Source organism: Pseudogymnoascus destructans, assembly GCF_001641265.1.
Source record: "Pseudogymnoascus destructans isolate 20631-21 unplaced genomic scaffold scaffold_10, whole genome shotgun sequence".
Taxonomy (NCBI): Eukaryota; Fungi; Ascomycota; class Leotiomycetes; order Thelebolales; family Thelebolaceae; genus Pseudogymnoascus; species Pseudogymnoascus destructans.
In genome coordinates this window covers 729075-746006 of record NW_020167529.1, presented here as the reverse complement: position 1 = coordinate 746006, position 16932 = coordinate 729075, and the positions used below count along the sequence as shown (strand labels likewise).

The following is a 16932-nucleotide window of genomic DNA, read 5'->3' as shown; positions in this document are numbered from 1 at the left end:
CTTGAGTGTCTAAAGAGTATATAAGAATGTCGTCTAAGTAGACAACAACAAAGATATCCAAGTAAGGTCTTAGAATATCATTCATGAGAGCTTGGAAAGAAGCAGGTGCATTGGCAAGCCCAAAAGGCATTACCTGGTATTCAAAATGACCATAGCGTGTTCTGAATGCTGTCTTCCACTCATCATCTTCCTTGATGCGTATCAGGTTATAAGCTCCCCTGAGATCTAACTTGGTAAAGATCTTTGCTGAAGAGAGCCTATCCATGAGCTCAGGGATAAGGGGTAAAGCATATCTGTTTTTAACAGTGACTGCATTAAGGCCCCTATAATCAACACAGAGACGCAAGGAGCCATCTTTCTTCTTGACAAAGAGAATAGGAGCTCCTGCTGGTGAGGAAGAAGGTCTGATAAAGCCAGAACTAAGGTTCTCATCTAGGTATTCTCTGAGAGTTTTCAGCTCTAATTCAGATAGAGAGTAGATAGGGCCGTAGGGAGGCATTGAGCCTTCTGCGAGTGGTATCTCATGGTCATAAGGCTGGTGCTTTGGCAGAATTGATGCCTTTGCCTTGTCAAAAAGATGTTGGTAGTCTTGGTATGCTAAAGGCAAAATGACCTCCTGAGATGATTTCTCCAAATCTGAAGTAGCTGCTATCTCCAGGACAGGTTGGAAAGGTTTAACCCATATCAGAGATGATATATCGTCCATAGTTTGGTCAAAATCCTTGATCTGGGACAAGTCTGAGTCTTGGACCTGAATAGGGGTAACTGAGGCTTGAAGGGTTTTTTCAGTATTGAGCTCCGGATTTGAGCTAAACCCAAGCGATAAATGCTTCCAATTGATAGTTGGATCATGCCTTTGAAGCCATGGAAGACCTAGGATGACTGAGTACTTCATTGGTATAACATCTAAGGAGATGGTGTCTGAAAATGTTGATTTTCCTAGGGGAATCTCAAGTTTGAGTACTGGGGTGTTGCAGGTAATGGAACCTGAACTGATAGGAGTTCCATCAATGACTCGGAGCAACTCTGGAGTGCGTTTGGGAATTGTAGGTAACTGGTGTGTCAAGATGAGGTCTTGAGATATAAAGTTGCCTGTTGCCCCTGAGTCTATCATAGCCCTTGTAGATAACACCTGTTGTTTGAAATGGAGTTGAATAGGGATTAACAGGTGTGTGAAACTCTGAGAAAGCACCATCGACACATCTTTGTTGTCTAGGGGAGAAGTTGTAGTCTCAGTTGAAGTTGTGCCTGGTGGGGATTTTTCAAGTTTTTCAGGAATAGCAGCTGTGACTGTGTCTGAGGCTGCTATATGTTTTGATTCAGCACTCCCCCGTGCTGAATAGCACTCCTGAATTCTGTGCCCCCCTTTGCCACAGTATAAACAAAGGTTGTTGTCCATTCTGTGTTTTCTTTCTTGAGGAGTAAGTTTACCCCTTTTCAGTTTTTGAGGGCTTCTTGTAGGCTGAGGTGCTGGATTTGCTGTAGATCTCTTTATAGAGGCGTCTAAGTCCATAGGTTCAGGTGCTGAGTCCTTAGCAGTTGGTGTAGAGGTGTAATTGTTGAAATTTCTTGTTGGATGCCAGTCTTGGTTCTTCTCCTTTCTTCTTTCAAAAAGCCTATCATCAAGTCTGACAGCTTTCTCTATAAGCGTTTGAAGTGTTGTAGGGCGTTCTTCTTTGCTGAGTTCATCCTTAATAGAGCTCTTGAGCCCTTGGTAGTAAGTGAAGACTAAGGCTTCTTCATTCCAAGTCAAGTGAGAAGTGATTCTCCTAAATTCTGTTGTATACTGAGCAGCAGAGGTCTTTTGACATAGTGTTACGACGGAACAAGAAGGCTGGCCAACTACAGGACAGGAAGGAGGGAGGTCGCATGAGACCGGCCCTGGTACCTGGAGGGGCAGCGGGGAATAGTAGTTCCGAAAGTATCACGTGACGGACTCGCAGGATGATGAGAAGAGTCCTAAGAGTCCAGGACTCCGAGGACTCGAGTGAGTTCCCAGGAGTCCACTAGGCACGTGATGGACTCGCAGGATGATGAGAAGAGTCCTAAGAGTCCAGGACTCCAAGGACTCGAGTGAGTTCCCAAGAGTCCACTAGGCACGACGCCACTATATAAGTAGATAGTATTTCCTTAGATAGGAGCTTCGTGCTCAACTCAATACAGTATTTGTTATATACTAGTAACGTGTTACTTGAAGCCTTTGTGTCTGATCCCCTGCCTCCTCTGATAAGTAAACCTTTACGCAAGAGAACCTCTGTGTCTTCTATCGTTTAGAAGTCAGCGTTACACTTTGAGCACCACTTCTACGAGGTACCGGCTTACACACAAAGCAACATGTCTGTCGTCAGTTCGAAGGGGAAAACCCCCACCACGCCAACTTCGTCTCAGAGGTCTAAGCCTGAGAATGAAGAGATGCCTGATGCACCCACCGTCAACGAACTCAAGGAAACTCTACGCGTCAAGTTGCCCGACACTTACTCCGGCAACCGAAAGGAACTTGAGGTGTTTTTGCTACAGGTCGAACTGTACCAGCACTTCAATGATGAGAAGTTTCCCACCCAGGAGAGCTATGCCCTGTGGACTGCGTCCTACCTTAGGGGGGAAGCCCTGCGATGGATCGAACCATTCCTCAAGGACTATTTCAAATATGAAAGTACCAATGGAAGCATGACAACTACGCAGACTATGTTTGGCAGCTGGAATGGATTCTGTAAGGAAATCCGACGCATGTTCAGAGACATCGATGAGATTAAGACCGCAGAAGACCATCTGTTTGCACTTAAGCAGACTGGCAGCGCCCTCACATACTCCACAGAATTCCAGAGATACGGCAATCAGACAGGATGGGACGCCAGCGCACTCATCAGCCACTACCGACGTGGGCTGAAGAGCCATATACGTATGGAACTTGCCCGTTTGGAACAACAACCAACGGACATGGTAGCGCTAATCGAACATACGGTCCGAATCGACAATCGACTATACGAATTCCAGAAGGAACGTCGGACCTATGACAAGCCCAAGAAAAGTTACCCCTACCGGGGAAACGAGGGCAGACGACGGGATCAACACCCGCGAGACAACCGTTGGTCAGACCCAATGGAACTCGATGCCACGTTCAAACCTGGACGACCCCGTGACCCTAAGAAAGACAGACAATTCAAGGAACGACTCTGTTTTAACTGCGACAAGCCAGGCCACATGGCCCGAGACTGCAGACAGCCAAAGAAAGGGAACGGCGGACGCAAAGTCGGCAAACAACTCAATGCCACCTGGACAGGACAGTTGAACGCAACGTTTGTGAGCAAACAGGACTGGGGAATAAACGGCGAAAGCACCCCAGAAGACGAGAGCTCAGATGAAGGGTCGGAGGCGGAATCGTTCACCGTCTCGGAACAGGAGACCTTCGATGAACTCGCACCTACGGAACCAATGAGTCCACGGTGCAAGAACGTAGTAAGACGCATGGCAAAACACGCCCACGCGAAGATTAGGGCCGAACGAGACAAGCCCAATGGCCAGAGGAAAATCCCCATGCTTAAAGACCTCTACGGGAACCTGTTACAGGAACTTCCATTAAAATGCAAGGTGGACGACTGCAAGGATGACCTCTGGAGATACTACGACCAACTAACGAATACCCGCAGGCTGCTTGGCACGTCCCAAGACGTAGCTAAGTTGGAAGCCCAAGAAGCGGAAGAACTGGAGAAGGATGTCGAGCATATGGCTAAACTGAAGTATATGAAAAGCGTCGAACTTTACTACCAGGACCGCAGGAGAGCCCTGAAGAAGTACGACGAGAAAGCCAGAGATATGCTCCGACGGGAAAATGCGAGACCCACTCCACGCATCGAAAGGAGAGCCATGGAGCAACTAGACACGTTCTCCACGCCTCCGAGGGAAGATAGTGCATGGGTGAGAGGACAGCAGGAACTATCAACGATAGACGCAACAGAGACTGATCATCCCTGGCACGCGTATGTCTACTGGGAGTATTGCAGCGAAGATGACTGCAAGCTCCACTGAAAAAAGAAACACCAGAATCAGTTGTTTCCCCGATCCTCGCCCAGGATACACTTCAGAGACGCAGAGCAAGTTCACGCCCTCAGGCGAAGCCAGTCTGAAGGGGACTTGCCTATCAAAAGCGAACAGGTATACGAAAGATATCCACACCTGCTGAACGACGCAGCAGAGACAGGGAGACGATCTCCCCAAGGACCACCATTGGAAGCGGATGAATACTATCCTTCCTCGGACGAGTCAAAAAACTAGGAGTCCTCGACGGTAGGCCACCGGCGAGCGACACGAAGAGGCCTAGTACAGACCAGCTATGCGCCACGACGGGCAGCATGCAACTATATGTGGTCGCTAAGATACAACAGCGACACCTCCGAGCAATGATTGACTCAGGAGCGACGGGCAACTTTATGACAAAGAAAGTAGCAGACACGCAAGGTTTCAAGACGCAATTGAAAACCGAACCATACCCGTTAATGGTCGTAGATGGAGAGCCCATCTCGACTAATGAAGGAATGGTGACCCACGAAACGGTCCCATTGGAAATGGTCATGCTACACGGGCACAAGGAAACGATTCAGTTTGACATCGTGCACATGGACAACCATGCGTGCATCCTTGGTATGCCATGGCTCAAGAAACACAACCCCCAGATCGACTGGTGGAACGAGAAAGTTGTGATGAGCCAGTGCGCGTGTGAACAACGGACGGACACGCGACAACGGGAGAAACCCTCCCAGGGCCGGAAGGAGTTATGTGCAACCTCCGAGCTCGATGACCTAGCCCAGGCATCCTCACCGACGAGTATACCGGTGGAGTACAAGGAATACGAGCAATTATTCCAGGAAGGCCCTAAGAACGAGGCGCTTCCTAAGCACCAACCATGGGATCACGAGATACCTTTGGAGAAAGACAAGAGTCCACCGTTCGGACCAATATATCAGCTATCGGAAAAGGAGCTGAAGGTACTTAAGGAGTACATCGATGATAACCTAGTGAAAGGATTCATCAGACCATCCACATCACCAGCAGGAAGTCCGGTGCTTTTCGTACCAAAGAAAGACGGCTCCCTACGGTTATGTGTGGACTATCGAGCGTTGAACAACATCACAATCAAGGACAGGTATGCCCTGCCGTTAATCAACGAACTACACGATAGATTTCAAGGAGCAAAGATCTTCAGTAAGCTAGATCTGCGAGGAGCATACAACCTGATCCGAATCAAGGCTGGAGAAGAGTGGAAAACAGCATTCCGCACCCGCTATGGCCTATTCGAGTATCAAGTCATGCCCTTTGGGCTAACAAACGCACCCGCATCTATGCAACGACTGATGAATGATGCTTTGCACGAATACTTAGACATCTTTACCATTGTCTACCTAGACGATGTCCTGGTGTATTCAGCAACCAAGGAGGAGCATGTCAAGCATGTCAAACTCGTCCTGAAGAAACTAAAGGAGTACAGCTTACTCCTCAAACCAGAGAAGTGCGAGTTCCATAAAAACCAAGTCGAATTCTTGGGTTACATTATTGGAACGCATGGCATCAAGATGGACCAAGCAAAAGTAACGGCAGTGTTGGAATGGCCAACACCGACCACGGTCAAGGAAGTGCAAGCCTTCCTAGGCTTCGCCAACTTCTACCGAAGATTCATCTCGGGATATTCCAAGGTAGCTCAACCACTCACGGAGCTTACCAGAAAGGATCTCGAATTCAAATGGACGGACAAGGCAGAGGCTGCTTTCCAGGAACTTAAGACGAAGTTCACGGAAGCACCTATCCTTGCTACATTTGACCCTGCAAAGAAGATCATCCTCGAAACGGACTCTTCTGACTTCGCAATTGGAGCATGTCTGAATCAACCAGACGAGAACGGTAAGTTCAAACCAATCGCGTACTACTCTAGGAAACTGTCACCCGCGGAACTCAATTACGACATCCACGACAAGGAGCTACTGGCTATTGTCGTTGCCTTTGAGCAGTGGCGAGTATATCTTGAGGGATCCACCTACCCTGTGCAGGTATGGACGGATCACAAGAACCTCATATATTTCACCACGACCAAGGTTTTAAACCGCAGACAAGTCCGCTGGGCAGAAACCCTCGCAGCCTACAACTTCACGATAACCTATCGCAAGGGCTCCGAGAATGCAAGAGCAGATGCTCTCAGCAGACGGACCGACTACGCCGGCCCAAAGGAAGAAAGACCTAGAGCAATTCTGAAGAAAACAGATGCAGGAATACAGTACAACGAGTTACTAGCGACGATCTCAGTCATCGAAGATACAGAACTCGAGGAAAGACTCAAGAAAGCTTATGCAACAGACGAATGCGCCAAGCGAGTCTTGTCCAAAGTCGAAGGCGACTTCACCATCGACGAACAAGGATTGATTCGATACAAAGGGTTAGTGTATGTCCCAAGTCAAATGAGACGCCCGCTGGTGCAAGAACAACACTCGTTACCAGCACACGGTCATCAGGGAGTAACGCGAACCTTCGAACGAATCACTCGACACTACTACTTCCCAGGTATGAGGAAGCAGGTAGAGACAGTGGTAAGAGAGTGCGATATTTGCAGCAAGTCAAAATCCAATAGGCATCTGCCATATGGACAACTCAAGTCGACACCAGTACCAAAAGGAGCGTGGAAATCAATAGCTTTGGACTTCATCGTCAAGCTTCCACCCTCCAAGGACCCGTTAACAGGAATAGAATACGACTCTATCCTCGTCATCACGGAAAGACTCACGAAATATGGGAAGTTTATACCATATCTAGAAGCTAGCGACGCCGAGGCGCTCGCATATACCTTCATTCGAGTCATATTAGCCGATCATGGGATGCCAGAAGAAATCATCTCAGATAGAGACAAGCTCTTTACTTCGAAATTCTGGAAATCATTGATGGCGCTACTGGGAACAAATCATAAGCTATCAACAGCTTTTCATCCCCAGACAGACGGCCAAACAGAAAGATTAAATCAGACCCTTGAACAGTACCTGCGAAGCTATGTCAATCATCAACAGGATAACTGGGTTCAGATCTTACCCATCGCACAGTTTGCATATAACAGCGCGATGACAGAAGCAACGAAAGTCTCACCGTTCTTTGCCAATTATGGCTACCAGCCAGAAGCATATAGGCAACCAAGACCGGATGAATCACGAGCTGAACAAGCCCTGATCGTGGTGGAACAACTGAAATCGTTCCACGAACAACTTGCGACGGACATCCAATTCTTAAATGAACGATCCGCCGCATACGCAAACAAGAAGCGCAGTATGGAACCTGCCTTCAAGGAGGGGGATAAAGTATACCTACTCCGGAAACATATCAAAACGAAACGACCAAGCACAAAGTTGGACTTCAAGAAATTGGGACCATTCAAAATATTGAACAAAGTCAGCTCAGTTAATTACAGACTGCAGCTACCTAAGAAGTCTAGACTACACCCGGTATTTCATGTCTCACTACTGGAACCAGCAAGAGGAAATACCCCAATTGCGACCGACACCGAACTCCAACCCGAGAATGAGATAATCGAATATGAGGTCGAAGCGATCCTAGACAGAAGGTTAGTAGGACGTCGAGAAGAGTTTTTGATAAAATGGGAAAATTACGAACCTACGGATAATTCGTGGGAACCAACAAGGAACATCAGCAAAGAACTGCTGGAGGAATATCGACGCCGCCATCCGCCAGCCATTGATCCCAAGATGCAGGGGAGTAGGCCAGTGGATCGGAGGAAGCGGAGGTCCCGGTCACAGACGAGGAGGCAGCGCTAACTGCCTGTTCCTCGACCTCAACAGCGTCACGCTTCTCAGCAGCCACACGTTCGGCCTCCTCTGCCGCATCAAGCTCGTCGAGGGTTTTCAAACCTCGCCGGAGCATATCTTTACCACGGGTTCGGATGAGGCGTTTCTGCTTCCGCAGACGAAGTAACTTCGAAAGGGTTTCTTCCTCTTCGCAATCCAGGCGATCCTCCTCCCGTTCGAGCTTCACCCAGTCGGGATGCTCAGGACCCATACAGTCACACTTTTCTTTCAAGTTGCGACGAACGCACTCGGCGCACCGCCGTGAATCATTTGGAGACGACACGCAAGTAATGTTTCGCCTCACGCAGTTCGAGCAAGAATCCATTTCGGGTAGTTCGTATCCGTGGTTCTTTATTCGACGGACAAGATCGTTGCGTTCCTGGAGTTTGCGGGCAGTGTCAGTAGGCATGTTGCATGTTGAAGGACTCGCTGAGGAGCAGCAGAGTCCCGGGGACATGGACGTACTTATAGGATTTGAGACGAATGCCCAGGGGAAGGGAGCGAGTGTTACGACGGAACAAGAAGGCTGGCCAACTACAGGACAGGAAGGAGGGAGGTCGCATGAGACCGGCCCTGGTACCTGGAGGGGCAGCGGGGAATAGTAGTTCCGAAAGTATCACGTGACGGACTCGCAGGATGATGAGAAGAGTCCTAAGAGTCCAGGACTCCGAGGACTCGAGTGAGTTCCCAGGAGTCCACTAGGCACGTGATGGACTCGCAGGATGATGAGAAGAGTCCTAAGAGTCCAGGACTCCAAGGACTCGAGTGAGTTCCCAAGAGTCCACTAGGCACGATGCCACTATATAAGTAGATAGTATTTCCTTAGATAGGAGCTTCGTGCTCAACTCAATACAGTATTTGTTATATACTAGTAACGTGTTACTTGAAGCCTTTGTGTCTGATCCCCTGCCTCCTCTGATAAGTAAACCTTTACGCAAGAGAACCTCTGTGTCTTCTATCGTTTAGAAGTCAGCGTTACACATAGCTTCTGTAGCTCTCTTTCTGCTGTAGCAGTTTCGTTGATGTCTCCAAAGGTCCTGGTAAGTTCCTCTTGAAACTGGTCATAAGAGGTAATCAAAGGTGTAGTGGTATTTTGGTTGTTGCCACTAAGTCTTCTAAGATATGGCTCAAAGAAGTTGAATGCAGATCCACGGAGGTAGCTGGCAGCGAAATATATCTTCTGAATATCTGAGGTGAACTGATGAGGCCTGAGGGTGAAGTAGATGTCCAGTTGCATAAGAAATCCCTTCAACTTCCTCCTGTCTCCATGGTATAAATCTGGTGTTTGCACTTTAGGAAGTGCACCTGGGGTACCCGACATAGCCAGAGGAGCTGTGGGAAGCTCTGTATGATGTGTCTGAGTTGAGGATTGTGTTGCTGAAGTGTTGGCTTGAAAGGTGTTTTCCAAATTCTCAAGTTTGTTTGCTATATTTTGTATAAAGGCAAACAGTTGTTGCATCTGCTGTTCAGCAGTAGTTGTAGGAGCTTGGTCGTCCTCCATTGTAGTATCGAAGTGCTGCTATAGAAATAGTTGAAGCTTGAAGCAGACAAGGTGTAATGGTGGGTGCACCAGATGTGAGAATCTAGCCACCCAAGGAAGGGATGATTTTACTAAGACAACACACTGTCTTAGGAAACAGAGCCAAAGGGTTGTAGCTTAGACTATTCCACAACGCAGCAATCAGGTGTGTGATGTAGTGAAGTGGTTCAGACAAGTTGCAACAAATGTTGAGTCTGGGAACTCAGGGGTAAGTCAGAGGTTAACACCTCACTGACTTTTCAGAAACAAGGGGTAACAAGATGAATGCTTGGAAGCTTGGAAAAGACGTGGAAGTATGTGATAGTCGATTTACTGTATTGTCTGCTTGCCCTTTCTTAAGGAAAGGGCAATCCTATTTATGCTAAAGGAGTGTAGTTCTCTCATTTTCCAAGACTTTCCATGACTTACCAGGCTTGGTAACTGTAGTCGACGTAAGAGAATCCCATAGAACCATCTCTTAGGTTCGTAGCCTATAGGAAGTAAAAGGAGGTCCAAGGTCAGAGTACCCCTATAGACAAATTATGTCATAGACAAATTATGTCATAGACAAATTATGTCATAACTTAACCAATCTTGTGGGTAACTAAAGAGCGATGACATGTAATGAATCATAGAGGTTCGTAGGAGCTTTTAGAGCTATCGTTCATGCTCCTAGGCCTCTAGTTGGTAGAGATATGTCATGTGGTAGTATGAGTGATGTCATGTAATGAATCATAGAGGGTTGTAGAGATATGCTATGTGGTAATATCGGCCCAGTAACTAAGGAGCGATGACGTGTAATGAATCATAGATGGTTGTAGCAATCGTTGAGTAGTATTGCTCTTGTTGTTGGTGTGATAAGCCAAAATATGTATAGTGACTTGTAGGTTTGAGGAGGAGATTTCCAAGTTTGCTCTTGACTTTGATAGCAAACTGAGTGCAACGAATGTCAGTATGACACCACTGTCCATAGACAGTCAGGCTTTAACCATGTCTTCTTCCAAACATACCAAAATCAAAGAACGTCTTGCTCTTTCCCAAAGGATATTGGCTACTGGCTTCGAGATGCCTTCTTGTAACCGTTGCGAAAAGAAACACTTGAAGTGTGTTGTTTCTGATGATTCGAAACGCTGTAGTGAATGTGTTCGCGTCAATGTGCAGTGTGATGCTTGTGGTCCTTCTATTAGCGACTGGGACAAGATAGAACGTGAGGAGCATCGTTTGCAAGCAGGGAGGAGGCAGTGATGGCCAAGATCCTTCAACTTTGTCAACAACAGCGCTTGTTTTGTTCCCGTGCTAAGGACATGCTTCGTTGTGGTCTAAAAACCATGGACGAGCTAGATGAAGCAGAGGAAAAGGAGTGTAGGGAGGCAGAGGCCAAAGGGACTCTCTTATCCAACCCTTCTACTACTGTCTCCGAGGGCATCGCCCTTGACCAGGAATTTTTCGCAGCCCTGTCTCCTGGCTTCTTTGAACATTGGGGTGCCGACGGTGAAACGCCTCCAGCAATTCTGGACAGCTAAGGTTTCCTACCATTTCCCATGAATTGTCCGTAGGTTCATAACCTTTTCATTTTATCAAAAACTCTTCTTTGGGTCCTACTAACCTCTTGTGTAGGATCACTTCGACTTCGTATTCAATGATCTCATTCTCTGGTTGGAGTTCTGTATCGGTCACAATTGGGGTGTTTCCTCTTGCTGGTTCCAATAGTGAGACATGAAATACTGGGTGTAGTCTAGACTTCTTGGGTAGCTGCAGTCTGTAATTAACTGAGTGTAAGGACACAGGGCACCCAGCTCACAGTAATAGCATATGAGAGTGTGAGTCAGAGGCTAAACGGATGCTATCCTATAGGTCTACTATGAAGGATACAAAAAAGATGATGAGGAACCCGTTGGGTCAATCCCCTTAAGTACCCGAAACGGGTCCGACTCGGCTAACCTGCCCTAACTCTCCCCACGTGACCATAACCTGCCCGACTCCAATGCTTTCCGTCACTGATGGCGGAGGCATCCTTACACTGAGCTGACTTTGTTCAATATTTTGAATGGTCCCAATTTCTTGAAGTCCAACTTCGTACTTGGTCGTTTCGTTTTGATGTGTTTCCGGATTAGATATACTTTATCCCCCTTCTTGAAGGCAGGTTCCATACTGCGCTTTTTGTTTGCATACGCGGCAGATCGTTCATTTAAGAATTGGATGTCTGTCGCGAGTTGTTCATGGAATGATTTGAGTTGTTCCACGGCGATCATAGCTTGTTCTGCTCTTGATTCATCTGGTCATGGTTGTCTATATACCTCTGGCTGATAGCCGTAATTGGCAAAGAACGGTGAGACTTTTCTTGCTTCGGTCATCGCGCTGTTATATGCGAACTGTGTGATGGGTAATATCTGAACCCAATTATCTTGTTGGTGGTTGACATAACTCCGTAGGTATTGTTCAAGGGTTTGATTCAGTCTTTCTGTTTGACCGTCTTTTTGGGGATGGAAATCTGTTGATAGCTTATGATTTGTTCCCAAAAGAGCCATTAAAGATTTCCAAAATTTCGAAGTAAAAAGCTTGTCTCTGTCTGAGATGATTTCTTCCGGTAATCCGTGATCGGCTAATATGACTCGAAGGAAGGTGTATGCGAGTGCTTCAGCATCGCTAGCTTCTAAATATGGCACAAATATTCCATATTTCGTGAGTCTTTCCGTAATAACCAGGATAGCGTCAAATACTACTCCTGTTAACGGGTCCCGAGAGGGTGGTAGCTTAGCCCAAAGCTATAGATTTCCATGCTCCTGTTGGTACTGGAGTCAATTTCAGCTGTCCATATGGCAAGTGCCTATTGGATTTGGATTTGCTGCAAATGTTGCACTCTCTTACTACCGTTTCCACCTGCTTCCTCATACCTGGGAAGTAGTAGTGTCAGGTGATTTGTTCGAAGGTGCGTGTTACTCCCTGATGGCCGTGTGCTGGTAGCGAGTGTTGTTCTTGCACTAGCGGGCGTCTCATTTTGTTTGGGACATACACTAATCCTTTGAATCAGATCAATCCTTGTTCATCGATGGCGAAGTCGCCTTCGGTTTTTATTAAGACTCGCTTTGCACATTCGTCTGTTGCATAAGCTTTCTTGAGTCTTTCTTCCACTCTGAGTTCTCCACAGTGGCAATCGTGGCTAGCAACTCGTTGTATTGCATTCCTGCATCTGTCTTCTTCAATATGGTGTCATACTGACATTCGTTGCACTCAGTTTGCTATCAAACTCAAGAGCAAACTTGGAAATCTCCTCCTCAAACCTACAAGTCACTATACATATTTTGGCTTATCACACCAACAACAAGAGCAATACTACTCAACGATTGCTACAACCATCTATGATTCATTACATGTCATCGCTCTTTAGTTACCCACAAGATTGGTTAAGTTATGACATAATTTGTCTATGACATAATTTGTCTATGACATAATTTGTCTATAGGGGTACTCTGACCTTGGACCTCCTTTTACTTCCTATAGGCTACGAACCTAAGAGATGGTTCTATGGGATTCTCTTACATCGACTACAGTTACCAAGCCTGGTTAGTCATGGAAAGTCTTGGAAAATGAGAGAACTACACTCCTTTAGCATAAATAGGATTGTCCTTTCCTTAAGAAAGGGCAAGCAGACAATACAGTAAATCGACTATCACATACTTCCACGTCTTTTCCAAGCTTCCAAGCATTGATCTTGTTACTCCTTGTTTCTGAAAAGTCAGTGAGGTGTTAACCTCTGACTTACCCCTGAGTTCCCAGACTCAACATTTGTTGCAACTTGTCTGAACCACTTCACTACATCACACACCTGATTGCTGCGTTGTGGAATAGTCTAAGCTACAACCCTTTGGCTCTGTTTTCTAAGACAGTGTGTTGTCTTAGTAAATTCATCCCTTCCTTGGGTGGCTAGATTCCCACATCTGGTGCACCCACCATTACACAAAGGGTTGTAGCTTAGACTATTCCACAACGCAGCAATCAGGTGTATGATGTAGTGAAGTGGTTTAGACAAGTTGTAACAAATGTTGAGTCTGGGAACTCAGGGGTAAGTCAGAGGTTAACACCTCACTGACTTTTCAGAAACAAGGAGTAACAAGATCAATGCTTGGAAGCTTGGAAAAGACGTGGAAGTATGTGATAGTCGATTTACTGTATTGTCTGCTTGCCCTTTCTTAAGGAAAGGGCAATCCTATTTATGCTAAAGGAATGTAGTTCTCTCATTTTCCAAGACTTTCCATGACTTTCCAGGCTTGGTAACTGTAGTCGATGTAAGAGAATCCCATAGAACCATCTCTTAGGTTCGTAGCCTATAGGAAGTAAAAGGAGGTCCAAGGTCAGAGTACCCCTATAGACAAATTATGTCATAGACAAATTATGTCATAGACAAATTATGTCATAACTTAACCAATCTTGTGGGTAACTAAAGAGCGATGACATGTAATGAATCATAGATGGTTGTAGCAATCGTTGAGTAGTATTGCTCTTGTTGTTGGTGTGATAAGCCAAAATATGTATAGTGACTTGTAGGTTTGAGGAGGAGATTTCCAAGTTTGCTCTTGAGTTTGATAGCAAACTGAGTGCAACGAATGTCAGTATGACACTTTGGCTCTGTTTCCTAAGACAGTATGTTGTCTTAGTAAAATCATCCCTTCCTTGGGTGGCTAGATTCCCACATCTGGTGCACCCACCATTACACATGTTATCCACGGGGATCCACGGAATATCAGGTGATGGATAACATTGGATATCATGGATATTATGTTACCCATGTTATCCACGGATATTCCTTTGGCATGACGCCACTATATAAGTAGATAGTATTTCCTTAGATAGGAGCTTCGTGCTCAACTCAATATAGTATTCTTTACAATACTGTAACGTGTTACTTGGAAAGCCTTTGTGTCTAATCCCCTGCCTCCTCTGTCAAGTTAACCTTACGCAAGAAACCTCTGTGTCTTCTATTGTTTAGAAGTTAGTGTTACAATATAGCTGTGAGGGAAGTGCGCTCCTCTTAAGTAGCTTCTATAGTTAACAAACTACGTAATAGGGCCTTTGGCGATACGAGTCTAATCTACTAAGTGAAAGAAGAATAGCAAAGTTGCTATGGCATACACTGCCTAAGAACAAACCCAGAATGTTACGATGGTCATAGAGGTCATGATGCTAGTCTAGGAAAAGTAAGCTAGATTGAATCTAAAGAGAGAAGAAGAAGAAAGGAAGGAAGGTGAGGCTATCCCTCATAATATATAGCTGTTCGCTTAGCGATCCCTTGTAACCTTGGTGGCTACCATAGCTGCCTGTTCCTATAGTTGCTAGCAGCTGTAAGCTGCGATTGTAACATAGAAGACCTTAAGTCTATAAACGACAAGACAACTTTAGCAGGTGAGTCTAAGAAGAGAGACGAACTTCAAGATGATATCCTTAGAGCTTAACTTGAGGATATTGGATTTGCGCTGAGTACAGGAGCATTTTGTAAAACCTTGTGGAAAATTGGCAAGGTCACGTCTCGTATTTCTCAGTAAAAGTGCTGATCGTTCCCATCGAGCCTGATGAATGTATTCATCCCCAATTCCGCATCTGTCATCAGCGCATAGCCAGCATTGATCTTGACGAACCGCTTTGGCTCTCTGTGAATATCAAACTCCTCGGAGCTGTAAGGGCCAGATCTGTCGAACACCCAAAGCCGCATCACGCTTCCTCAGATCGTAAACCCGGGCACGAATCGCCGAGCCGGTTGGCTTCCAAACACCTCGCGCGCGTAGCCTGCCAATTGTAGCAGTGTTTCTGTAGACGGTAACCCCTAGTCACTATATTTGATATTTCTATCTTATTTCAAACCACCAGCCACCGCACCGGAAAAGTCTGTGGAGCAATACAACCTGGCAGAAAATCAAACCAATCTTCCCTCGTGTTGTATGTATTGGTTACTTTCATGCATTCGTCGTAATCCGGGTAGAAGCCGCTTTCCTCCCAATCGATAATGCCAGTCACAACACACCCGTTGTTTTCGTCCATTTTGACCATAATGTTATCTCTCCTGACGTCGCAATGGGTGAAAACAGATTCCTGTACTGGAGGGGGGAGGAAACTCCTTCGGAATTTAACATAATGCCCACCCGCAAAGTGTGAAATCGAGAATTGCCAATTTTCGTACTCAGCTCCTGTGCTGATGACCTTTCGACTCCTATAGTCCTCCCGATGACAGTCTGCCACACCTTGACCGCCGATGCCGCCTAAGGGGTAGCCATCCTGCTGCCTCAACGTCCTAGGCCTGCCAAATATGTCGCCCAATTGGCGCTGACTATAGACTTTGTTTTCTAACGTGAGCGTTGGCCACGCTTTCGTCAATGTCATTGAAGGAATATAAGTCATAATATGACTTTATAAGGGTCAAGGTCGATTAGTCCATGCGGCCGTGGTGCAGGTATGTCTGGTGCGTGCTCAGCAAGATATGCCATAGTAGTATATTCACCCGAGTTAACCATTTTCTTTGTCACCGATGTCCTCGTCTCTGTCTTACAATAGTATAGTTCTTGGGGAATTGTGAAAGCACATCAACTTCTGGATCCTCATTGATCATGTCCTGTAGTTCGTTGATGGTGTTACATCCGGCCGAGTGCAACGATTACACTATGCCCCCGTAAATATCATATTTCTAATACAACAACCACCTACCTATATAAAATGTCTCAAACACGTGGTATGGTATGTCTCGGAATCTCGCCGCGACTCCTCAATCCTGAATTGCTTTTCCCCACACGACCAATCACTCAAATTAATAAGCTGTAGCGAGATATTACCGCTGCACATGCACCCAACAGCGACCTCGATATCCAAGGTTTTGAAACCAAACCACGTGATTGGAGACACATGCATCGTTGTCCCTACAACATAGGCACGCCGGCCCTGTCCGCACATATGGGACGCATGGTATGCGGCCAATATCGGTCCGGCGCTTGGGGTGAACTGGTGCTGTGTTGCTACAGTACAGCCGTTGCGGGATACCAGAGTAGGAGGTTCACGGAAGGCATTGAAGGAGGATAGTCCACGCGGTGGTACTCTAGTTCACGCGGGGAAACGGAGATGTGTATCCACACCTGCTGCTTGGATGCATGCACATGCTACCCTACGCACAGTGCTTGACCTGGTTGGAGGTCGCTCCATGGAACCTCACCAGCTCGTCTCACCAAACGGCTCCATACTTGCGGCGACAAAGAACGGATGAGACCTACTATCCGCATCAGACCGCAAACCCGAGAAACCACCTACCTCACTAGCCACACACAACCTCACACCTTACCATCGTCCCTTCTCCCCGGCCAAAAACACAGCCAATAACCGCCCCCCTTGGCAACACTGATAATGAACGGGCAAGAGCCGATGGATCGACGGCGCTGCTACACGCATAAGCCCCTTCACCCTAAACACACCGCCCGCCATCCACTCGGTCTTCCCCCGACCCCGTCCTCGGACGAGAACAAGAGACGGGATGTGAGAATTCGACAAAAGCGAGCGCCTCTGAAGATTCCCAGCACGCGCTACGGGGCGGTGGATGCAGGGTGT

The 16932-nt window shown here is 46.7% G+C and overlaps 1 protein-coding gene across 1 annotated transcript; it reads right to left on the bottom strand.

Moving 5' to 3' along the window:
• Nucleotides 1-15201: 15201 nt before the first annotated feature.
• Nucleotides 15202-15741, bottom strand: VC83_06202 (uncharacterized protein; the record flags this gene model as incomplete). Its single annotated transcript, XM_024469805.1, has 1 exon — nucleotides 15202-15741. The coding sequence occupies one exon, from the start codon at nucleotides 15739-15741 to the stop codon at nucleotides 15202-15204; it is 540 nt and encodes a 179-aa protein (XP_024324080.1).
• Nucleotides 15742-16932: the final 1191 nt, after the last annotated feature.